At 34.9% G+C, this 25,719-nt stretch overlaps 2 protein-coding genes across 4 annotated transcripts in view; both read right to left on the reverse strand.

The window, feature by feature from the left end:
- The window catches only part of ASB14 (ankyrin repeat and SOCS box containing 14), a 29,312-nt gene extending 28,010 nt beyond the window's left edge, over nucleotides 1–1,302 (reverse strand). The window contains exons 1-2 of the mRNA XM_072941541.1: nucleotides 1,235–1,302; nucleotides 491–634 (exon numbers count right to left, since the gene is read on the reverse strand). Of these exons, the coding sequence (XP_072797642.1) occupies nucleotides 491–612 (122 nt within the window). The 5' untranslated portion in view covers nucleotides 613–634; nucleotides 1,235–1,302. The remainder of the gene's footprint in view (nucleotides 1–490; nucleotides 635–1,234) is intronic.
- Nucleotides 1,125–25,719, reverse strand: part of DNAH12 (dynein axonemal heavy chain 12) — a 139,512-nt gene continuing 114,917 nt past the window's right edge. For 2 of the 3 annotated variants that reach the window (XM_072941527.1, XM_072941525.1), the window contains 15 exons: nucleotides 24,458–24,598; nucleotides 19,245–19,403; nucleotides 18,938–19,082; nucleotides 15,005–15,155; nucleotides 14,532–14,785; nucleotides 14,210–14,350; nucleotides 13,041–13,178; nucleotides 11,506–11,739; nucleotides 11,041–11,229; nucleotides 9,146–9,249; nucleotides 7,761–7,965; nucleotides 5,951–6,088; nucleotides 5,411–5,502; nucleotides 3,944–4,011; nucleotides 1,125–2,758 (listed from right to left, as the gene is read on the reverse strand). In XM_072941527.1, coding sequence (XP_072797628.1) covers nucleotides 2,568–2,758; nucleotides 3,944–4,011; nucleotides 5,411–5,502; nucleotides 5,951–6,088; nucleotides 7,761–7,965; nucleotides 9,146–9,249; nucleotides 11,041–11,229; nucleotides 11,506–11,739; nucleotides 13,041–13,178; nucleotides 14,210–14,350; nucleotides 14,532–14,785; nucleotides 15,005–15,155; nucleotides 18,938–19,082; nucleotides 19,245–19,403; nucleotides 24,458–24,598 — 2,350 coding nt within the window. In that variant the 3' untranslated portion in view covers nucleotides 1,125–2,567. Of the gene's footprint in view, nucleotides 2,759–3,943; nucleotides 4,012–5,410; nucleotides 5,503–5,950; nucleotides 6,089–7,760; nucleotides 7,966–9,145; nucleotides 9,250–11,040; nucleotides 11,230–11,505; nucleotides 11,740–13,040; nucleotides 13,179–14,209; nucleotides 14,351–14,531; nucleotides 14,786–15,004; nucleotides 15,156–16,694; nucleotides 17,170–18,937; nucleotides 19,083–19,244; nucleotides 19,404–24,457; nucleotides 24,599–25,719 lie in introns of those variants that run through there. The other variant, XM_072941526.1, reaches the window with a different exon arrangement.

A 25,719-nucleotide genomic window follows, 5' to 3' on the forward strand; every position in this document is an offset into this window, starting at 1 on the left:
GTCATACTAGAACTCTGAATCCACACCCTTCGGAAAGGGTTAGTATCTTCTGGGTTTAAGTTTACATAATTACTCTTTTTGACTTTACTAGATTAAAGACATTACCCCACCCCAACCACCCCACTAAGGTTTAAGGTAACTTTGCGTCTGGGTTGGATTTATGCATTTCTGCATCTCCCCAAAGACAAGATGCATTAGAGTTCTCTAGCCCTTCATATCCTCATGTATTTCTTCTTTCTGATTTCCAGTCTGCATCTCCTCACCCGTATTTGCTACTAACCTCCAACTATTTTCTTTAATGCCTACTTAAATTCTGAATTATTTTGAAATTTCTCCTGTCTGGGCAGGCATCAAGTCTCATAGATATTTAAGTGACAGCTCCTTGGATTCTGACCCTCTCTTCTGTTTTTTGTCGTAACACTAGAGTTGTGCTTAGGACAAGTCTCAGCCGTTGAATACTTATACTACTTTGCCAGTGAGATATCATTACCTCTCATCATCAGGTGCCTGCTGTATAGTTCCTGGCTTGTGAATATCCTGTAAACTCTGTTGAATGATGAGCTGGGTGTCAAAGTCATTGTCTACATCTTCATCACTGGTGTAATTATCCATGTGAAATGCAGACAGATTTACTCTGAAGTCAAAATGAATTAAAAATATTTTCCCAGTTGTGAAAACAGATTATCAACTGCTTAAAATTATAAATGAAGATCGGAAAACTAAAAATTTAAAAGGACTGATAAATGAAAAAATGAAAATATTTAGAAAACAAAACATTCATTAAAAATTTTTCATAAATGTAAAACAGTTTTCTGAACTGCCACAGATTCAACATAAATCAAAGTTTCTAAGAGTAGACATTTACTTAAAGCTTATTCAGGAAACACGACCTGTCACACAAAACTTAGGTCAGTGCCATTGTAACTATGAAAATGTTCATATTGATCTATTTTAAACTTGGCTTATGAGTTTTTCTCAGTGATTGTAGCACTCACTCAAAAGAACATCTTTCCTACACACAGTGAGTACTATGCTGAAAATAACATTTTATTTAGCTAGTAAATACTAAAAATAAACATGTTATAGGAATAAATGTACTCTCATAATATAACATATAACAGGAATAGTGGTAGTAAAAACCAAGATATTTTATTAGGCAATATCTCAATGGTTTTCAAAAAACATTTTAGTTTTAACATACAATAGGTTTGATCACATACCGAAGACTTTTTACCTTTTGTTATATCCTTTAGCACAGCACTGAAGTTTTCACGGCTACGGATTAGCACATCAGAATTTTCGTTTATATTTAGGATCTCCACTCCCCTGCAGTGACCATTCCATTAATAGCTCTACTATAAATACTTGATCATAAGACAGTTTGGCACATTCTCCTTGTTTTTTCACATGTGGTTTAGCTCTGTTTGGAAACCTGATCTCTTTTCTTCACTGCATATTCATCAAATTTAAAGGATTAAACATTTTATTTCCGGAATAAAATGCTTTTGCAAGGGGTTGGCCTCGTGAAGTGAATTCATTCTCTTAGGACTCATGCCCATAGCCACTGTAAACTAGAATCAACTTTCCACCTGAGAGGCCAAACATTTTGCTCTGACTAAATTATCAGAAGTGACTGTCCCAATGGTTCTGATTCACTGGGATGGCGCACCTACATTTCCTTTGGATTACAAAGTCACAGCCTGAAATGTCCAGGGAATCCTAAGGAAGGAATTAACTACACAAGATAATAAAACATTGACTATAATTTTGCTTTGTTGAAATGTTTAAAAATTGTGAATATACACTAGTATTATAAGTTGATACTAAATAATAAGAATAATAACTATTAAAAACAACAAAGAGCCCACTTGGCATTTCCAATTAAGTATGAAGCAAATGCCGAGAAGCACACCACCACTTCAAATCTGCAGGAGGCCCTCCAGTCGTCTTGCTGCCTTTGCACATCAACTCCACTGCTTTGAGATTCCTTTCCTCATCACAGGGGTACTGTGAGAAATGGAACTAGTGTTTTAAAAATATGAAGGAAAGGGTTAGTTCTGAAATTGTTTCAATAGTTTCCTTATTTACAATTTATTTATTGATGTATTTGAAATGCTCGTGTATAATCACTTCAGGTAGGTAAGTGGAAAGTAAATTATTACTGAAGCTGATGAAATGACTTAACACTTGTGAATGAGATAATTTCTGATATTAGTTAAATTTTATCCAGCTGGTCTTCCCAAATCTATTTTTCACATATATATCAAAACTAAAAAAAAAAAAAGGAACTAAACAAAAGTTTCAAAGGTTTTTCATATGCTTCAAATAAAATGTCTTTTCATGTTTTTCTTCCACAGATGTCTGTGATCTCGAGAGTCCACCTAGAAGGCTGTATTTCAATGAAGAGTGGGTACGTCAGGGAGGAGAACAATGCAAAGACCACTCACAAAGGTCACGTAAAAGAATGGCATCGTGACAGTTGGTTTTATAATATATATTTTCAAATAAGTGAAGACAATACTTTTTTTTTTTTTACTTCTTTCAGATGTTTTCTTAATTTGTCCAATTTAGTCATCCAACTGACAAAGCAAAGCAACCCCACGTTTGATCCAGTGTTGAGTGGGTTGGTCTGTTTTTAACAACATTGCAATGACAAAGTTAGTAGAGTGTCCTGTGGTGGAAAGAGTGCCTTTACGTTCACTTGTCTTGTAAAGGGGACAGACATAGGCATTCAACTTCACAATCTGAGACTTTTCAGCTTGAAAAAAAAAAAGAAATGCATTCATTTGATAAAGGGAAAGCAGCCACTGGTACTAAAAGAACAATTATTTATCCTGTAATAAAATGACCAGTACTAAATCTAAGATCATGGTTATGATATCTAAACATTTTAAAGTAGTTGTTTTTCACATATGGCATACATTTATTATTGTGAAACAAGGCAATGATTTCATAAAATGCATGATTCTGGGTCTACAGGACAGGAATTGATTTTAAAGACCTGACCACTAAACAGACATGGAAACACTCAAGAGGACTTGGGAGAGAAGGAGAAGGTAAAGAAGGAATCAAATACAGCACAAATAATGGGGAGATGCAACAAGAGAAATGCAGCTGCTGGGAGCTCTAATACAAGAAACCCATAAATTAGAAGAAGCTGCAGTTACTACGTGTTTTCAGCAGGTTATTACTTAGAAAAACACACCAACTCTTACCTATTCACAAAAAGAATCTATACACAATCCTTGAAAAGTCAGATATGAGATATTAGGAATCTTGCTAAACAGAGGCCATTTATCATAAATGAACTGCTTTAATAAAAATACTTAATTGTTTGGGTGGTGATTGTGGGTGATTTTTAAATGTTTTCATTTATAGTTATTTGAGAATGAAAAAATTAGAGGAAAGAGAAAACAAAAGAACAAGCAACAGTCATTCAGACTAGGTGGAGAAATGATGATTGCAAAAGGAGGGAAGGAGCATGTAGGTTTCCCAAGGGGGCAAAAATTGGCCTCCACCCTGTGTGGCTTGCAACATCTATACATTGGGCACGTAGGCTGGCTCCTAGGCCTGGGGAGTTTCTTATAACCAGAAAACTCTAGTTGCTAGCCGGAAACTGTGTCAAGCCTATTTGTGTCTCTGAGAAGTACAAAGGCACTTCACAATCAAAATACTGATGGGAAGCCCTAGAAGTGTGGGGGAGGGGCAATGAAAATGTTACATCCCATGGGATAAGAGAGATAAGAGGCAGAATATTCCTAATGTAATGTCAATGCACTACAAAAAGGGGAACAATATATTTCCAATGTAAACATAAAGTCACTATTTACTATAACTGAACAACATCCTAATAGGTTTGAACAGACTTATTTGGGGAAGCAGTTAAAAATATCTATCATTATTCTCCCTAAAACTCTACAAAATCTGTTAGAAATATATTTACTTGGTTTTATCCATATGATGGGCATCAGGTCAAACAGAAGTTTGGGGTATTGTTCAGCAAGCAATCCACTGTGAAGAGAAATTAACAGATGTTAATCAGAAATAGGATGAAATTTGCATGTTAGAAACTGCTACTTAGATATTGGCTTTTAATATAAGAGAGGACCAAAGATATGCAGGAAAAGAAATGTAAAAACAAAACAAAACCAAGGAAGAGGCAATGAAGAATTGAGAGAAACAAAAGAAAATTGTGGAAAGGCAATGTATACAAACAGTGGACAAATATAAATTCCTACAGTTTTTAAAGTACTGTCCAAGAGGGCAGACACTATGCTGTCACATTTGACCCTCACAATAGTCTTGTCCCCATTCCTATTCCACAGGTTAAGAGTAGAGGCTCGGAGAGGTTGAGTACTTTTCTCACAGTAACACAGCTCTTATGTTCCAGTGTCATGATTCAAACAGATCTATCTAACTAGATAATGGGGTTTATTTTCCTTATGCTACATTGTTTATTTGTTTGCTTGCTTGTTTGCTTGCAAGAAGGAGGGAAGGAAGGAAGGAAAAGATTAATATATATATATAAGGAAAAGTAAGTCAAAAGACACGTCAGTAGAATAATGAAAATGAAAAGAGACAAATAATCAAATGAACTATACTCAGCTAAGTCTCCTCATATCTCTATCCTGTCTCTATAGAACCACCTTCTTGCTCCTTCCTAAGCGATTTTCCCTTCCTTGGCCTTTAATCCTTTCTTGAGAGCAAAGTCTAATCTTGACTCTGGAAACAGATTAATGGATTGTTAAAGACCAGGGCTCCAAGGGAAATTGTCTTTCCCTTTCTCTCTTACCTCCATAGATTTAAAATAGGGAATAATTGAGTATTTATTTTAAGTATTTATTTATTACGTCATCAAAATAAGAAAAAGTAGCACAGGGAAATATATACAAGATCTTGTGGTAGCTCACAGCGAAAATAATGTGGCAATGAATATATGCATGTTCACGTATAACTGAAAAATTGTGCTCTACACTGGAATTTAACACAACATTGTAAAATGACTATAATCCAATAAAAAGTGTTTAAAAAAAGTAAGAAAAAATTTTTCATTCACCAGTAGAAATGGGAACTTAACTATAACTGAAAACTATTTAAAACTGAGGTGTTCCTACACATCACAAAACAGAAGGTAACTGTTATAAAACAGAAGAAGAAAAATAATTTCAACTAATTTTTCTACTAGTAAGACCACTGAAATATTAACTAAAAATTGTTTGGAGCCTAAAATTGCTCACTAATTGCCCCAGCCTGAGTAATGATTTATAGCAACAATTCTGATATTATTTATTACTTGTTGTGTTCCCTAGAAGAAGCCTTTGGCTGGGCAGTGGGGGAAAGGCAGCAGACAGTTTACCTCACCTATAATTCAGCCATAGTCAAAGAGGTCTTTGCACTTGAAACTACTGACCTTGCTCTGTCCCAGCGTGCTCCATCGAGATATAATCCATGGATATAAACACCATCTTCTGGTGCTTTCTCAGATGTGTCAGATGAAATAACCTGAGGGGAGAGGCACACATTAGTAATGACTTCCTCGCCAGACAACTCTGTCTCATAAAGAAAGCATGAGCCAAATCTTCAGAACACATTCAGGGAAACCCCTCTATATAATAGCTTCCTGAACTATAAGTTTTTTCAGTAAAATGTAAATGTAAATTATATAATACAGTTCTTTTTGAAGCATTTTATCTGGTTTTACTATACCTCATATTAGTTTTTGCTAAAGTAGAAGAGCAGCATTAGATATTTTGAATTTAATATTGAGCTATATAAAAAGTCCTCTCCCAGAGATAGCAAGATAAATATCGTATACTTTCTTCATGAAACACAAAGAATGGGAAGAAGTCAAATTATTTATAATGGGCTATAAAATATGAATTATGCATATCCTCCTTGCTTAAATGCATGCCTTTGATGTAATTATATGGCGTTTAAAGTGTTACTGTACCTCAAATTCATATCCTAGTAAATCAATAGGGATGGTATATTTTCTGGCATAATTCTGCATAGCTCCAGTTAAAAAGGCTTGGGTGAAAAAGAAACCTGAGAGCCAAAACACACAAGGTTTTCCTGAATTATACCAGTCCTACAAAGGAAAAACAAAAGGCATTATGTTCACTTTTCAACTTAGGCAAGAATCACCTGACATACCATTCCTGGTTCTGGTTTTTGTGTATGTTGCCCACACTTTCCACCACAGGGCTCTCTTTCCTGACACCAAACACACAACCCACCTTGGCCCTCCTACCTTTCATCCCTAATAGTTACTCTTGGAAAATTCAAACTAATTTTAACATTAACCTGAATAAAATAAAATTTGAAAGATTTAAATCTTCTACAAAATGGCAAATGTAAATTATTTGGGTATTTATTATATTACTTAATCCCACTCAGTGACTTAGGTAACCTAAATGTCCACCAACAGATGAATGGATAAAGAAAATGTGGTATACACACACACACACACACACACACACACACACACACACACACACACAGGAATAATACTTGGCCATAAAAAAGAATGAAATTTTGCCATTTGAAGCAACATGGATGGACCTGGGGGGCATTATGCTAAGTAAAATAAGTTAGAGAGATAAAGACAAATACTGTATGGTATCACTTATATGTGGAATCTAAAAAATACAACAAACTAGCGAATATAACAAAAAAGAAGCAGACTCAGATACAGAGAACAAACTAGTGGCTACCAGTGAGGGGGAGGGGAAAGGTAAGGGTGGGAAAGTGAGAGGCACAAACTACAGGGTGTAAGACAGGCTCAAGGATATACTACACAACACAGGGAATACAGCCGATATTTTGCAATAACTGTAAATGGAAAGTAACCTTTTAAAATTGTGTAAAAAAATAAAAACAAACAAAATAGTCTGAAGAAAAATGGGCCTAGGAGATGAACGGGCAATTCACAGGAGAAAATACAAATGGCAAGCACACATACCAAAAGAAAGAGAGACTCATTAATAATCAAAGAAACTCTAATTGAAACAATCAGATATGGGTGACCTATAGATTGGCAAAAATTAAAAAGGGATGTATGAGAAAGCCTCTCTCCTCACATCTGCACAAGTATGGCTATTTTATGAATAGCTTCTACAGTGAAACAAATAGAGATTTTATAAAATAAAAGGGCAAATAAACACTGAAAGGTCATATACCTATGTGAACTTCCAAAATGTATTTTGGAGGCTTGCCCCACCCTCGCATAACCATCCACCATAGGATGGGGCAAGCCAAGGAGATGAGGAGGAAAAACAGTATGCTGCCTTGTGTATCCTTTATATGTGGGTTTGTGGGGTAAAGGGTTCGGATATTTCAAAGTGCCTATCTTTTCCCTGGTTTTATAACATAAGAGGGAAGAGGCAGTGATTTCTAGATAATAGCCAATTATTGATAAATCCAAGCCTCAGCCTCTTTTTGTGATTCACCACCAGTATTAAAATCACAAGACCAAGTTATTTCAGAAACCACAAACAGAATCTTCAAAAATATAAATGTCACATATTACTCGGGTTTGGGAAAATAAAACTTAATTTTCTACTTAGTACTTTGAAATGTGTGATTTTTAATATTCTAAAATTTTGGTTAGATTACAGTGAAATCACTAATCCATTTCATTCAACTCAGAGACTTTCAAGTGACTACAGCCATTTCTGGTATCTCTTCAGTCAACCAAAAAAAAAAAAAAAGAAAAGAAATTTTATATATATTACACATATATAGTACATATAATTTTTAACCTGTAAAAAATTCAGCCGGGCTAGAAAATCTGTGATGTAACTTCCTAGGGGTTTAAGACTTGGGTATGATCGTTGGGCCCATATTTCTGGAACTTTTCCAACAAGCAGACTGCCAGAGAGTGCCTCCAGTGCAGAATCCATTACAACCACGCCCTTAATAGCTTTTTCAAGGTCCCGTAGAGTGTTGCGTATAGTCTTAATTAAACTGCAAGGAAAGAAATTGTGTCATTTATACACACACATATATATAGGATAGTAAATATCAATATATAGTTTTTCCAGAAGAAGAGATAACAGGATACCATTCACAGCTTTATGGAAGTGTTTTATAAAGTGTGGCCATCTCCCACTTAATAATGTAAGGTAATTTTAGGTGATACTTGGATGAACATTTTTCATTTTAATTATTACATACATATTTTTAAATATAGAAAATAATGTAACTTACATATCAAAATTGCTGCTTTCTGGATATTACTGCTCAAGACCAGGTAATTTAAACAGAGAATGATTTAAGGAAAAATAACAGGTAAATAATGTTATTCCTGACATAAAACTATGGAAAAAGTTATAAAGGTACTATGCAGTGGCTGAAACTTGGGAAACACTGCATTAAAACATAAAGTGTATATTCACTTATACGCTTGCAAATACTTTGCTTCCCACTTAGGCCCAAATTGCTAAGAACACCATAAATATACCTGAAGTGAGAGATTTAGGTTAGAAGCCTAAGCAACTGAGAGATAGTATGCTATGATACATAAATACATATGGTCTTTGCATCAGAAATACTGATTAATTAAGGCATCATAGGGTTTTAATATGTTTTATTTTAAAACATCAATGTCTGGAAACCGAAATAAACTTGGAAACACTAGAAAATTTATAACCAAAAGAGTTCTTCATTCCTTAAGCTAGTATTGAACAGTAGACAATTCAATTTAAAAATTCAAAGCAAATAATGTGTTTGCTATTTTAAGGTACCTAATCAATCCAGATTGGACTCAGGAAGAAAAGGAGTGGGGTGTATATGTGTCAATGGTAGAAAAATGACAAAAGATAGAACTACACATAGGCCTACATAAGGCTCATTCCATCTTTATAGTTCCTGAAGAGAAGAGCAACAGATGGGTGAGAAATGATACATGAATATTTTTCAACCAGTAAAAGCAGACCTGTTTTCCATCATCATTGTTACATTATAAAACATTCTCTCCCTTCTGGAGCAACTTTAGATTGATTAGGCAACTTTAAAAAAGGAGAAAAATTCCAACGAGATGGCAGGTTTTGATACTTTTTTCTTGAAATTTTAACTCAATACCGGTGTATCTTTCTATCAACTTTGGTTGGTAACCTTCTGAATCACTGGGTATAGAGCTTCTTACTTGTTAAATCTTTCCATTTCTTGTACTAACACAGTATTCATGCTCTCTTCATATCTCACGGGATACTTGAATAGTGCTGATTCAATGTCAAAATCATTTGGTAGCTAAGAGAATAGATTTTGAAGATCACATATTATTCTCAGAATGAATAATCAGTTTCACTCAGCTATAATATCAGTAACAGCTAACATTAGGCAATTATTATGTGCCAAGCATTATGCTAACTGCTTTCCTAACATCTCATGTAATCCTTACCATACACTCTTAGGTGGCTATTATTATCTCCATTTTACAGATGAGAACATTTAAGTACAGAGAGATTAAGTGACTGCCCAAGGATACAGAGCCCGAAAGTGGTCTGTTTAATTCCACAGGTCTCTAACACTAAGGCCTATGCTCTTTACTACAGGATATATAGCACTTCGCAGAAGATATACATTTCTGAAAAGTTGTGTAATTTTCTTTTGTAAATTGAATCTTATTTTTCATTAATAAAACTGACTTACCACTTCATAACTGTTTTATATTTATGTCCAATAAATTATCATCTGGCTCCAAAAAGCTTTGCTTATGCCGCTATCAAATAACTAATGTGTAAATGTGGCAAGGTTCCAAGTGTACAGTGAGAGAAAAGTGTCTGATTTCAATGAGGTATCTCAGAGATGCTGGAGGAGAAGTGATGAAGGGAACGCTGGGGCTGATGATCAAGCCCCAAGACTCCGGAATTCACACTCTTAAGGGGGCAAAGGCGTTTCTCTATCAGGGAAGTCCCAAACTAAGAAAGCTGAGCTGCCCAGACTGTCTCCAGGTAATGGTCCCTGGGTAGTACAAAAGAATTTTGTGAAGTCACACTAGGTGGTGTCACTCAAGGCACCTTTAGCTCAGCACAACCATTCTACCCCAATTAAGTTTCATATGCCACTGTCAGGTAAATTCCTGTTAGGGATCTTATAAGAGCCACCATTCTGGGAGGGCAAGAACTTTTCCCCGAAGAGATAAATCACAAGCAGGAAGGGGTCAGGGGTGAGAAGAGGCAAATGGCAGAGCAGCAGTCCAGGGGCAGAGGATGGAGGAGGCTAGTTTGCTTTCACTCAGGAGTAGCAGGAAGTGTTGTTCCCTTTTCTTCTCCAGTGGCCACAGCCAGGCTGCAGGTCAGTAGGCTCTCCTTAAGGAGTTGTGTAAGGCAAGGCGACCAACTGGGAGAGTAGAGTAGGTGCCATCCACGGGTCAAGGCAGATGGAGTAGGGGTCAGGTTCTGCTCTGTCAGAGTGACTGACACTGAAATATGTGGATAATTACTGTATGTATCCTGGAGGGGAGTTGTGAAGATCTGTTCTTAGGACCATAAAGTCCTCATAGTAGTTCTATATTGAATGTAAGACACAGAAAAAAGTGAGAACTTTTTTCATCCCACTTTACCAAGAAGCTAAGTATGTTGGGCTGTAGTATGTGAAAAAAGCTGTAGCAGCTAATTTAGTGTCAATCTTATCTCGCTGTGCCTCCTCATTTCTGAAGGTATAAATTAAAAATCATTTTTTCTTGAACTGGCAAGTTCAGACCATTTCTTCCATTTAAAAAAAGTAGGTCCACTGTCTTTATTTAGAAATGATAATCAACCATGTATTCAGTAGTTCTTCTACAACTGTATTTGCTAAGAACTTAATAGTTGCCAGGCATTATGCAACCCACTTTAAATTAATGATCTCCTTGTTCACGAGAACCTTATATAGTTGCAACTATTATCACTACTTTACAGATTTGGAAACCAACGTTCAGAAAGGCAAAGTATCTCGCACAAGGTCATAATGCTGCTAAATGGAGTTTGCAGATTAACATTTCAGTGTCATTTTGATTTATATTATATTACAAGTAACACATCTTAAGCTAAACATTACCTTCTTGAGAATATCTTTGGTAATTTCTAGTAAAATCTGGTCAGCACTTCCTGAGGATCCTGTCTGCTTGGAGCCTCCCTGGGTGAGGAGCAAGGACTCAAAGAGGATTTTCGTTTGTTGAAGATCTTTGGAGATATCAACATTTTCATGTAATCCAAATATCTCAGGGTGTTGAATAAATGGAAGTTTCTACCAGAAAACAGATTCAACAAGCATCACATTTTCACTGGATATGTTAATAAGGCAGACACATGCAGACCAAAAAAGGTTAAAAATCAACTAAATATCCAACAACAGAGGAATCAAACTTTCCCAATTTTCAGTAATTACTAGAAACAAAATATACTGAAAGCTGATAGAACCACAATACTTGTCTAATCCTATACATTACGGGGAATCTTTCACTGTTTGCTTTTCAGAAAAATCACACTTGAATCTAACCCTTTTTTCAGTAACATCAGTTACCTTAATGAATTCTATGTACTCATTATAAGTGCCTTTGGGAGGTGCAAAATAGTTTCCACTGGGAGAGAACTTATAATGAGAGTTTTCAATTATGTGTGGATTATAAAAGTCAGCCAGCATGGTTAAGAGGAGACGTCTGTCCCAGTCATCTGTCACTCTTCCGCCATAGTTACACTCTCCAGTCAGGTAAGAGACAGCTTCAAATGGGATTGTATCATATTCATTTATAAATAACTGGAACAAAAGAAAAATGAAATGAGAAAAACCTTAAAGTCTTTCACTTCATTTCCATTTTAAGATGGCCTTAAATATCTATCAATCAATCATATCAATCTATACACATGAAAGTGGAGTTGGAAAAATCATCATGGGTTGTTTTGAAGCCCCATGTCTTAAATCATAAAGTCCCTTATACAGCGAAGAAGCAGAAAAATACAATATTTCGTGGTTGTCTAGTTGTGTTAATATATAATTGGTAAAACATGACAGAAATAATGGGGAAAATGTTAGAGTTGGACAGCCCTGACTTCAAATCCTACCTCAAATTCTGAGGAAAATTTACTTCTTAGCTTTGGTTTTTCCAAAATAGAGATAATATCCACCTTATAGGGTTGCTGTGATGATTAGAATTCATGGAAGTAACATAACTAGCTCAAAGCCTGTTACTAGGAATTTATAGTGGACATTTATTCCCTTTTTCTTTGGAGGAGGGCTGCTAACCATCTCAGGTATCTCATGTTTCACACTGTGAGTCTACAGAAACTGAAAAAGCTGACCACTCACTTTCTTAGCCTCCCTTACAGCTAAAGCCTAGGCTTGTGATCTGGGTTGGAAGCTCAGATGCAGCCATCCTAGACTGAGCTGGGGTTTAGTATGCAAATGTGCAGGTACAGAAAAGAATCTTTCTGATGACATCAGAGAGTGTGCAGTAGACCAGAGCCTGTGTGGCAGGTATGAGGGCTGTAGTGTCTAATATTTAATAAGGATAGAGGGACTGCTCTTACCAGACATGGTGTGATTCCGGATAGGACTCTGGATGCCTTGGCTCTCTAGCTACCTTGGCGATTCTGTGACCTACCCAATATTTTTACAATAAATTCCTTTTCTATTGTTATTGTTGACTGATAGAGCTAAACTATAGACTTGACTGAGTGGAGGCTAAAAGGATCGTGAGGACCTATATAAAGCCAACCCTGAAGAGAGCACTGCAAAAAAAAGGAAACAGGGTCTTTGATGACAATACTTCTGTTGATTCAACCAACTCCAGAGTCTTTCCTTCCTTTACACCTCTTTTTTACGTGAGATAAAAAGTTCATCATGGTTTAAGCCAGTTTTGAATCAAGTTTCCCATTATTTGCTACAGAAAAATTCAGGTGGAGATTATGCTTTATAAACCAAAGTTATAATTATTATTACTATCTCCCAACTATTAGTGGTATTGGGAGAGTCTAATAAGTTAATCTAAGCAAGGGGGATTTGCCTAGGGCCTGGTACACAATGATCCTCCATCAAGGTTACTTCCTTTCTAACTTTACCTGCAGTTGTCGAATACTGATGCGTAAGTCTGATTCATTAAATCCATATGGGATATTCCAACCAAGAGGACCAAATTTCTTTCTCTCTTGCACAAGGGCATGGAAAAAACAAACTCCAAATAGCAACTTCTCCCATGCCTTATAAAAATACACAACAAGAAAAAATTCTGATCAGATTTCCATCATTAAAATGTTTATATGTTCACTGCCATATTACCAGTTCCTAGAAGGATACCTCGCAACTAGTAAGAGTTCAAGAAATATTTATTGAATGAATGAATGAATGGATGGATGGATGGATGAATGGAGGTACAGAAATATATTCCTACCCTTAAGGGGAAGACAACTGAGTATAGGAAACATATCTATAAACCTGACAGACAATTAATATCTTTTCATTCCTAAATAATTCAAAAGCCAAAAATGTTAGTTTACCTGTGACAATATAGATCATATTTACTTTTAATAGCCAAATGATAACAGTTCAGATTATTGCTTGCCCAATGGTCATAAATTAGCCTTGTCAAAGGACATCTCAGCTATTTCTGGTAGACTTACAAAGGAGTTTTACATGTGTCTACAAACCAGTCAGGTACAAAAACCCCAGGGCAATGGTTCCCATATGTTTATACTTTTTCCTCTTTCTTAACTGGTAAGAATTTGGGCAGGGAAAAGGAGTGCTATTTATGGGGACACCTAAAGTCCACAATACCGTGTGCAGAACTGTTTTATATGGATACATTGAAGAGTGTTATTAATATGTCAAAACATCATTAGTAGAATTTAAGTTTCATGAAGGCAGATTTTTTTTGTGGTGGTGGGATCTATTTTATTCTCACTGCCTTTTAGCTAGTACCTAACACACATATCTGTTGAAAGAATAAATAAATAATGTGAAAATAGATTGCTACTCTTGGATCTTAATCATCTTTACAAAACGCACTTTTGGACTTTTGTACAAACTAAGATACATTCATTCAATAAATATTCGACTGTCTTCTACATGGGAAGCAGAACACAAACTATCGGGAATAAAATGATGAACAAGATGGTTATAATTTCTGTCTTCTTAGGAAATGCTTAAAGTTTAACATTAAATAAAGTATTTATATTTTCATATTTTTTCACTATAAAAACACATTTTAAAAGTTCCAGAAGTTGAATATTACCAGTTCCTTTCCCTCGCATCCACTGAAAAACTGAGGATCAGAAATTGGATCTGTGAGATATGATTGGAGGAGATTTAGCCGAAGACCCGTAGGAGGTTCATTAGTCATTTTTACTCCATTCTGTAAAATTGTTACTGGGAACTAAGACAAAATAAACAGAGTATTACTCAAGATAACCAACTCAAGTCCTAAAAATGCATACACTAGTGGTATAAGGGAGGACTCCAGAAATATATTTAAATCTTCAAGGTTAAGCATTTAAGATATGCAATGTAACAGATAACCAAATAAACGTACTAAATTCCATAGGAAATATACATACTTTGGGAGATGGATAACTTGTGAGCCAAAGCCTAAAGGATGAGTTACAGACTTCAGGGGTAAAATCTTCACATATTTTTTCCAAAATGGGCATCCAGGAGACAGCAAGGTGACAATTTTGTAGGCAAACCCAAGTTCCTTCTTCTGTTGCTGCTTTAATCATTTTTGTTGCAATTGGTCCTTGTCCCTGCCCCAGTGAAATAGCTTGAAATTTATTTCCAGACATAGCTTTATCATTTGCAAATTTCAGCAAGCCTAAGCGTGCAGGAACACACAAAACGGTTTCACTGTTTACTCTAAAATTATAAAATATGCCTTATGTTTCAGTGTATAGGTATGTAATTGCGGAAAATTCTAGTTACCTTTCCTTATAAATACCAGATTTACTAACTGATTTATAATCAACTAAGAAATAGATATTGAACAAGATGATTTGTTTATAATTTCTTAAGAGTTAACAGAATATGCACTTACTGGCCATGGGATCTGCTCCTGGAGATAATACAAAAATTAAAGGAATGGTGCAATTTGAATCCAAGTAACTCTTTGTCAAATCAAATGATGGAGGCTCTACAAACTTTTTCCCTAGTTTGTCAGTTACATAATTAGTTATAGCTGGCGTTATCTGTTTAAGAGAGAAAAGATATGATCTTTAAAGAAATTTTTGTTTCACGTAACTTTATTACTGAAAACCAACAAAGAGTAAAATATAAGTCTAATGGACAAGAAAAGCATCTAGCATATCATAGACAAAGTGCTAATTTTTTTAATACACGAAAATATCTATAAACTGATGGGACAAGACTAACAATCCAAAAGAAAATGGGCAAAGAGGATAAAGTTTATAGAAAATGAAATAGAAATAGATCTTAAACATATGAAAAGATGCTCAACCTCACTTAGTATAGCAGAGACTGCAAACTGTCCCCATTCTGTGTCTCCTTTTGGTAACCGAACCCCAAGTTTACCCAACCTTTCTTGCAGCTAGATGTGGCCATGTGACTAAGCTCTGGCCAGAGAAATACAAATAGAAATTATATATGGAGCTTCCAGATCCTATTTTATAAGAAAGCTGGTTGCCTTCAAACTCTCCTTTCCTCTTCAACAGAAGTGGTGTCATGAGCCAGCTTAAATTTTGCTAGTGAGGACCACACTTTAGGAGACTTCTCTAGCATGAGAGAAGGAATGTGAATCTCTGGATGATCTCAAGAGCAGAGCTGCCCTGGCAATCCTCAAGCATTTGCTCTGGGCCATTAGGAGAGGGAGAAATTAACTCCTATTTTATTTAAGCTACTGTATTTTAGGTCTCTTTGTTACAGCAGCTTAATCTATAGCCTAATAATAAGAAAAATATAAATCACAATTATACTTAGATACCATTTTTCACCTATCAGATTGTTATATAAATGGGACAAAGATAGCCTCTGTGTATTCACCCCTAATTGTTTATGTTTCACAGTGGGCTGAAATCTGATAGCTCAAAAGCCCACTGCTACCAAAGTCAAATTTTACACATTCAATTGTTTTAAACCTAGCCCAAGTTTTTTAGCCCAGATTTTTTTAGCCATTTAGAGCCTGCTTATTTTGCTAGTTATAAAAAAAAAAAGCCCCAGGACATAGAGACCCCAAGCTGCTGCTCCCCTTCAGAGTTCTGATCCAGAGACTCCTAGCCACTATGCTGATGAATAATGTTATCTAGATACCACACAAGTCCCCCCTCAGTTAGGAATTTCCTTGCCTTCCCCTCTCCTTCGGAGTAGTGGGCCTCCCCCTCCTCATTCCCAGCCTCTGGACAGACTCCTGATGTGAGAGAACAGACTCCTTCCTCCCCAACAAACAAACTGGCCAAAGCAATATCCAGTGAAACTCATGTGTGCTACTGTCACCTCCATCAGCCCCAGAATCCTGAAACTCCCTGCACAGAATGCCAAAGATCCAAAAGTTTGGCAACATACTGTGTGGGCTAAAGCACAGGTAGACAGAAATTTTCATACACTGCTGTGGAAGAGTAATCTGGTATAACCTTCATGGAGGACAGTTTGAAAATATCTATAAAATCAGAGGGCAAATCCACGGACACAGCAATTTTATTCCCAGGATTTTATTCTGAGAGATAGTTGCACATGTGAGAAATAACTTTTAAATAAGGTTATTCATTGCAGCTTTTTAATAATAGATAATATATAAATATTATAAAGGTCCAACAATGGAAACACATTTATATGTGCATAAAAGAATAACAAGAAGCAGGTAACATTAACTGCCTAAATGAAGTATGTTGAGTGACTGAGAGAGGGAGACTGGAGGTACTCTTTTCATTGTATTCATATATTCATGTGATTCAAAACAGTGCATCAATTTTGAACCACAGGAATATGTGACTTACTGATAAATTATATTAAAATTAATTAAAAATGAAAGAATGCATCTTATCAATATTAGCAGCAGAAAATAAGTACAAAGAGATGTCACACATTATCTTCTAAATGCCAAACAACTTTTTAAAGTGAACCTGTAGGAATCTGATGGAGGAAGGAATGATTATCACAGGCTTCTGCAGTCCTGGAGGGTTTGTGGAATGCATGGGAAGGATGAATGGAGGCTTCTATATGAGTAATTTCACGTAGTTGAGAGCAATTCTATAGTTAAAAACAGTAGAAGTTTTAAAGAGAAGATAAGAATGGAATGGCAGAAAAGAGATCTGGTTAGCCAAGGTAATAAGACTGCCAAGCTGTAATTCTGTCATTATTCTACAGGTACTGACAGGCTACTGAAGGCTTTTTAAAAAGGAGCTCACAAGGATATAACAGTTTTTCTTTCTTTCTTTAATAACTTCACATGAGCAATGATGAAATCTTTTTCATCCTTTTACCATTAGCACTATGTATAGTTTCTACCTAGCACAGTAGATCTTCAGTATACATTTTAAGGAAAGGGAGATGCTAAGGACAGAGAGACCTTGCTCCCCACTGCTCTCTGCACTGGTCAGGGGCAGTGCTCCCTGAGATGATGTAACTGTGCTCAAGTATGATAGTTTTCTACAAAAAAAAACATTGTTCCAGTAACTTAACATAAGAAAAGGTTATAAGACTTTTCTATAATATTTTGATCCTTCATGTAAGACACACTAGAGAAGAAATGATGGAGACTTAAGCAGACCTCGAGATGGGCTTTGTGATGGTTAATTTTATATGTCAACTTGGCTAGGGCACAGTATCCAGATATTTGGTCAAATACTAGCCTAGATGTTGCTGTGAAGATATTTTTAAGATGAGATTAACACTTAAATTAGCAGACTTTGAGTAAAGCAGGTTACTCGCCATAATGTGAGTGGATCTCATGCAATCAGCTGAAGGCCTTAAGAGAAAAAGACCGATTTCCAATGAGGAAGAGGGAATTCTGCCAGTAGACTGCCTGCCTTTGGACTCAAGCTGCAACGTCAGCTCTTCTGTGGGTCTGCAGCCAGCAAATTTTGAACTTGCCAGCTTCTACAATCACATGAGTTAATTCCTCAAAATCTCTATTTTTATCTGTCCTACTGATTCTCTTTCTCTGGAGAATCCTAACACAATTTTTAATTGAATTTGGTTTAATTCAATTAAATTCAACTCAACTCACAGACATTTATTGAGATGTCCTACCATCTGCCAGGCACTGCTTTAAGACCTGGAGATATTGAGCAAAATAAAACATGGGTCCTGACCTCAAGAAGCTCAGAGCCTAGTGGGAGACTCTAACAAACAAACAGACAACTATGTCCAGGAGCCAATCAAACAGTACTGGGCCCTCCAGGAAGTGGGAAAATAACAATCTGCAACCAAGAGTAAAATCAGTCAACAGAAATAGATCCAGACATGATGGAATTAGCAGTCAAGGATTTAAAAACAATTATTATAACCGTGTTCAAGTATTTAAAGGTAAACATAAACAGAATGCAAAGAAAAATAGAACATATAAAAAAGAACCAAATGAACTTTCTAGAAATAAAATATATAGTAGCTAAGAAAAATTAACTGGACGGGATTAATAGCAGACTAGACACTACAAAGAGGAAATCAGCAAATTTAAAGACAGCAATAGAAACTGCCCAAAATGAAGCACAGTGATACAAAAGATTTTAAAATAATTAACAGAGTATCAACCACCTGATACATGGTATAATATCAAGTAGTCTAATGCATAACTAATTGGAATTATGGGTGAGGTGACAAAAAAAAATTTGAAGAAATGGTGGCCAAAGTTTTTCTCAAGTTGAGGAAAACTATAACCCTATAGATCCAAAGAACTCAGTGAACCCTTTGAGCATCTGAAATAAGGCCTAAAGAACCAAATAACAATAATTTTAAAACTAGTACTTCATATATGGCAAATTATCTCGGTTCCAGATAGAACACACTTGTATTTTACCTTATCAGGTCTTAAGCACCGAAGAATTATTATTTTCTGTAGTTCATTTAGCCTAGTATCCATTGGTACTGGAAATTTAGCATTGTGCGGCTCTTTACTGTCATAGATTTCTCGCCATTCAGTTATATTGTCACAAAAATGATTCCTAATGGAAAGAAAAACATCCTGCCATTGGGAAACGATTTTAGAAGAGATTGTTGAGTGAGGAGATGAATTAAGACAGCTATAGAAGCATTTAAAAAAGACCACTAGATTACAAATTTACCTATCAGTAGTCAATGCTAACTCATTATGTTTAAACAATTACCTGAGTCCTTTGAAGGCAGGAAATTCACTTGCACGACAAATTTCCTCCCAGCTTTTATCTTGTAGCCAGGTTGGATCAGGATTTTTCTCAGCACTCTTAAGACTTACTCCTCCAGTTAAAAGAAACATCAGTTCCTGATATTCAATCTCTTTTTTTGCCCTGTGTTTCCAAAAGAAGGACTCTCATAAACTGTTGTTTTAAAATTGAATGAAGTCAGTGTCTACTTCTATAGTCTGGATAAAATAATCAGGACTGACTTACCCTACTGCTATAAACAACTAGAAAACTGGGGGAAAAATCAAAGAAACAACCATTTTTTTGGAAATTATATAATAGCCAGTGCAGGACTGTGGTCCCTGAAAAAGAAGAGACAAATAAGGTGATTCCTGTGATTGTCTCGGCTATCTGCCTGGAGGCACATTCCAGACTACAAAGCAGGGAGGCAATAAAAATTGGAATTTAGGAGTATTGCTGAATTGAAAAGACAGAGATCAGAGCTGAGGAAGGCTGAGATGGCTGGAATTTTGAGAAGAGTACCAGAAAGGAGGGAGATACATGGAACAGGAGCTCCAGAAATCTGCATATGTATTCTCTTGATTCTATTGCTAAATGCTAAGTTTTGTATGAGTAGGGTAAAACTCCAGGAGGCCAGGCTAAAAATATCTGGGGAGCGGTAAACTGAGTAGCTACCAAAGCTCACACAGGACTGAAGGTATGAGTTCTTGCCAACTACAATTTGAATCTTTATTGAACACCAGAGCAACTCATTGGTGACATTGGAGAGATCACACTTTAGTAGTGAAGCTAACTGAGCTTTAGAATAAAGTCTACAGTAAAACTGTTACGGAAAGCCTATAAGTAAGACTTCAAAAGATCAAACTAATTCAGTGTAATTTAAGTACCTGCAAAAGTAAAGTTTAATGCTCTTTAAAGGAATTTTTAAAATTCCAGCATTTACCAATGTAAAATTCACAACTTCCATAACAGAAGAAAAATACCAATAGATACAGGCATAGAAGTGACAGGGATGACAACACAAGCAGAAAAGAATGTTTTAAAAGCTATTATAGATATGCTGAAAGAGTGAAAGCAAAACATGGACATAATGAAGAGAGAAGTAGGCAATGTAAAAAATAACCAAATGAAACTTCTAGAAATAAAAAATTAAAATCTGAAAGAAAAATGCATTGGCCTTTCCTCAGATTTACAGAAATTGAAAGTATTCATTACCAGTAGACCTACATTATAAGAAGTATTAAAGGAAGTTTTAGGTAAATGAAAATTTGAATTGACAACAACAAAAATAAAATAACATCAGAACTGGTAAGTACATAGATAAACATAAAAGACATTTTTCTACTATTTATGTCTCTTTAAAAGATACCTGACCATTTAGAGCAAAATAAAACATACTGTGGGATTTATAACAAATGTGACATGTATGACAACAATAAAACAAAAGCTACAAAGGGAGAGATAAAAGTATACTGTTTTAAGTTCTTATACTATATATACATATATGAAGTAGTATAATTTTACCTGAAGATAGACTATGATAAGTTAAAATGTATCCTATAACCCTAAAGAAGTCACTAAACTAATAAAAAAAATTATAGTTAATAAACCAACAAGAGATAAAAGAGAATCATAAATACTTTAAAGAAAAACAGAAAATGAAGAAACATGGAACAAAGAACATATGAGCAAAACAAAATAAATCATAAGATCATAGATTTTAAATATAACTCTATATATTATCTCATTGAATGTAAATGGTCTAAACAATTTCATTAAAGGCAGTGATTATCAAATTGGATAAAGCAAACAAGACATAACTACAGACTGTCTACAGATACAGTTTAAGTGTAAAACAAACAGGTTAAAAGTAAAAGTATGGAAAAATACATACCATGATAACACTACTCAAAAGGAAGTTAGAGGAGCTACCATAATATGATGCACAGTAGATTTCAGAGCAATGGGTATTAACAGGGATTTTAAAAAGTCAAGTCAATTTACTAAGAGGACATAACAGTCCTAAACATTTATACATCTAATAATAGAGCATCAAAACACAAAGTAAAACTGATAGAACTGCAAGGAAAATCTTTACAGCTAGAGATTCCAAATCTCCCTCAATAATTAAATAAGTAGACAGAAAATCAATAAACATATAAAAGATATACAGACCAGCTTGACCTATTTGACATTTTAGAACATTCCACCCAAGAACAGCAAAACACATATTCTTTTCAAGAGCACATAAAACATTTACAAACATAGATCATATTCTGGGCCTTCTAATGTCTCACTCTTAAAATTTCTGGAATAGGAAAAACTATGGAGACAGAAAGCAGATCAGTGGTTACCTGGGGCTGAAAGCAGGAGTAGGAATTGCCTAAATTGGCATAAGGAAATTTTCTGAGATGATGGAAGTGTCCTAAAACAGCATTTTGGTGATGGTTGGACAATTGTATAAGTATACTAAAAATCATCTAACTGTACTCTTACAATGCGGAAACTGCATAGTATGTCAATTATACCTAATAAAGCTGGATAAAAAGGAGCTCTTTATTGAGTGATTTTCATTTATATTAGTAGAAAAAGTTGCAAAAGAACATTTACAATGTGCTCCCTTTGTATAAGAAAAGAAAATAAAAACATATATACGTACACATATATATACACACACATAAATATATTTTTGCTTCTTTTTACAATAATTTAAGCTTAGAATTAAATGGATTGATTTAGTCACTGATTAGATACACTTGAGGAAAGAATTAATAAACTAGAAGAATAAAGTTTTGAAAGGCAAAAGGGATAGAAAATACAGATGAGAGGGTAAAAGATAGAGGGAATGCATGAGAAAGTCTTAAATACTTATAACTAGGAAAGAGAGAGAAAATGAAGAAGTAATATTTTTTTAAAAATTATGAGTATTCTCCAAAACAGTTAATAATAATCACAGATTCAAGAAGCCCTATGAATCCTAAGCAGGATTAACCCCCTCCCTAGAGAGGAGGCAATAAAACCATCTTTGTTCACAGGTGACAAGATTGTTTATATAGAAAATTTTAGAGAATTGACCAAAAACCCCTCCTGACTAATAAGTGATTATATATAGCAAGGTTTCAGGATATAATGTTAATATACAAATGTCATATATATCAGCAATAAACAAGTGGAATTTGAAATTAAAACAATACCATTTGCATTAGCACTTCAAAAATTGAATCTAACAAATTATGTACAAGATCTGTATGAGGAAAACTATTAAACTGTGATGAAAGACATCAAAGAAGAATTAAACAAGTGGTGAGAGACTCCGTATTCATGGATAGGAATACTCAATATTGTCAAGATGTCAGTTCTTCCCAACTTAATCTATCGATTCTATGCACTCCCAATCAAAATCCAGCCACCTATTTTGTGTATAACTGACAAACTGGTTCTAAAGTTTAAACGGAGGGAGAAAAGACCAAGAATAGCCAACACAGTATTGAAGGAGAACACAGCTGGAAAACTGACATTACTAGACTTCAAGATTTATGATAAAGCTATAGTTATCAAGACAGTCTGGTACTGGTAAAAGATCAGACATGCAGGTCAATGGAACAGAACAGAGAGCCCAGAAAGAGACCCACATAAATACAGTCAACAGATCTACAGATTCAATATAATCCCAATCAAAATCCTACCAAATTATTTTGTAGATGTTGACAAACTGATTCTAAAGTTTATTTTATATGAAGAGGCAAAAGACCCAGATTAGGCAACAAAATATTAAAGAAGAACAAAGTTGGAGGGCTGACACTACCTCACTTCAAGACTTACTGGAAAGTTAATCAAGTATGCTTACTACAACAGGTAATCAAGACAGTGTAATAAAGACAAAAGAATAGGTAGTTCAATGAAACAGAATAAAGGACCCAGAAATACACCCATATAAATACACTCAACTGATATCTGACAAAGGAGCAAAAGCAGTTCAATGGAACAAAGATAGTCTTCTCAACAAATGGTGCTGAAACAACTGGATATCCACATGAAAAAAAAAGAATTTAGATCAAGACCTTACACCCTTCACAAAAGTGAACTTGAAATGGACCATAGATTTAATGTAAAATGTGTAAGTATAAAGTGAAGTAAAGTAAAGTAGAAGATAACAGGAGAAAATCTAGGATGCCTTAAGTATGCTGATAACTTTTTAGATACAACACCAAAAACATGATTCATGAAACAAAGAATTGATAAGGTGGACTTCATTAAAATTTAAAACATTTGCTCTGCCAAAGACACTGTCAAGAAAATGAGAAGGCAAGTCACAGACTGGGAGAAAATATCTGTCAAAGATGTATCTGATAAAGGACTGTCATCCAGCTCAATAATAAAAAATGAGCCACATAACTGATTAACAAATGGACAAAAGACCTAACAGACACCTCACCAAAGAAGATATAAACATATGAAAAAGATTTTCAATATCATATATCATTAGTGAATTGCAAATTAAAACAAGATAACACTACACATCTATTAGAATGGTGAAATCCAGAACACTGACAAGGGCAAATATTGGCAAGGATGTGAAGCAACAGGAACTCTCCTTCATTACTGGTGCAATGCAAAATGGTACAGCTACTTTGGAAGACAGTTTCTTACTGAACTAAACATACTCTTACCACATGATCCAGCAATCACACTTCCTGGTATTTAACTAAGTAAGTTGAAAACTTATGTGCTCACAAATGTTTACAGCAGTTTTATTAATAATTTTCAAACCTTGGAAGCAACAAAGATGTCCTTCAATAGGTGAATAGATAAACTGTAGTATATCCAGATAATGGAATATTACTCAGTGCTAAAAAGAATGAATTATCAAGCCATGAAAAGACAGAAAAGAATCTTAAATGTATATTACTAACTGAAAGAAGCCAACTTAAAAAGACTATTTCTTGATATGAGTGGTAGTTACACAGATTTTTGCTTTGTACAAATTTACTGAACTGTACAGGAACATTTTGTGAGCTTTACTGTATGATCCAAATTTTAAAACTCAAACACCAAACCACCAATACTAATGTAGAGAAATGTACAAATAAAACCATGAATTAGACAGAGCAAAAACATGATATCCTTCTGTGAGAAGCCATTGATTAGGTTTTCCAGGCAGGTTTTTTAAATAAAGAAAGAAAAAGCAAATAACTTACAAAAGAAGATTGGCACATAATAAAAAGGAAAACAGCAGCTTGTCCTTCTCAAATAGTGACCGGCATATATTACAATATAAGTTGTATGTGAAGTGGTCATTTAAATATCGCAGGCGCTTTTCCAAAATTTTGGATTTGTTACTAAAAAGTTAAAAAAAAATTAAAATATATTGAGTCAAATAAAACCGAGAAAAAAATAAGTAACATATGAATTAACATACAAGTTGTTTTCATTTTATCAAAATAACCACTGTTAAAGATATTAAACTACACAAACACACACGCACACGAGTGTATATGAAAATGGTGAAACCTGAATAAGGTCTCTGGATTGCACCAATGTGAATTTCCTGGTTGTAATACTGTACTATAGCTATGTAAGATGTTATCATTGGGGGGGAACCCTCATGCACTGTTGGTGGGAATGTAAATTTGTGCAGCTACTATGAAAAATAGTATGAAGCTTTCTCAAAAAATTAAAAATAGAACCACCATATAACCTAGCAATTCTACTTCTGGGTATTTAGCCCCAAAAAACCTCTAAAAACACTAATTCAAAAAGATATATGCACCCCTATGTTTACTGCAGCCTTATTTACAGTAGCCAAGATATGGAAGCAACTTAAGTGTTCATCAATAGATGAATGAATAAGAAGATGTGGCATATACACAATATATACTTAACAATAAAAATATTACCCATAAAAAAAGAAAATTTGCCATTTGCAACAACATGTAAGGAACTAGAGGGTATATGCTAAGTGAAATAAGTCATATAGAGAAAGAAATACTGTATCATCTCACTTACATGTAGAATCTAAAAAACAAAACCAAGGAACAAACAAAACAACAAAGAAACAGACTTACAGATACAGAGAGCAAACTAGTGGTTGCCAGAGGGGAGAGGGTGGAAAAGCCAAATAAGTGAAGGGGATTAAGAGGTACAAACTTCCAGTCATAAAATAAATATCATGAGATACAATATATAGCATAAGGAATATAATCAATACTATTTTAATAATTTTGTATGGTGACAGATGGTTACTAGACTTGTTATGGCGATTATTTCTTAATGTATTTAAATGTCAGCTCACCAGGTTGTACACCTGAGACTAACATAATACTGTACACTAACTATACTTCAATTAAAAAAAAGATTTTAGCACTGGAGAAACTGGGTGAAGGCTACATGGGACCTACCTGTACAGTTTTGTATGTGTTTAACTTCTTGTGAATCTATATATAAAAATAGGGTATAATTC

The sequence above is a fragment of the Vicugna pacos genome, chromosome 17 (assembly GCF_048564905.1).
Source record: "Vicugna pacos chromosome 17, VicPac4, whole genome shotgun sequence".
In the NCBI taxonomy this organism is placed as follows: domain Eukaryota; kingdom Metazoa; phylum Chordata; class Mammalia; order Artiodactyla; family Camelidae; genus Vicugna; species Vicugna pacos.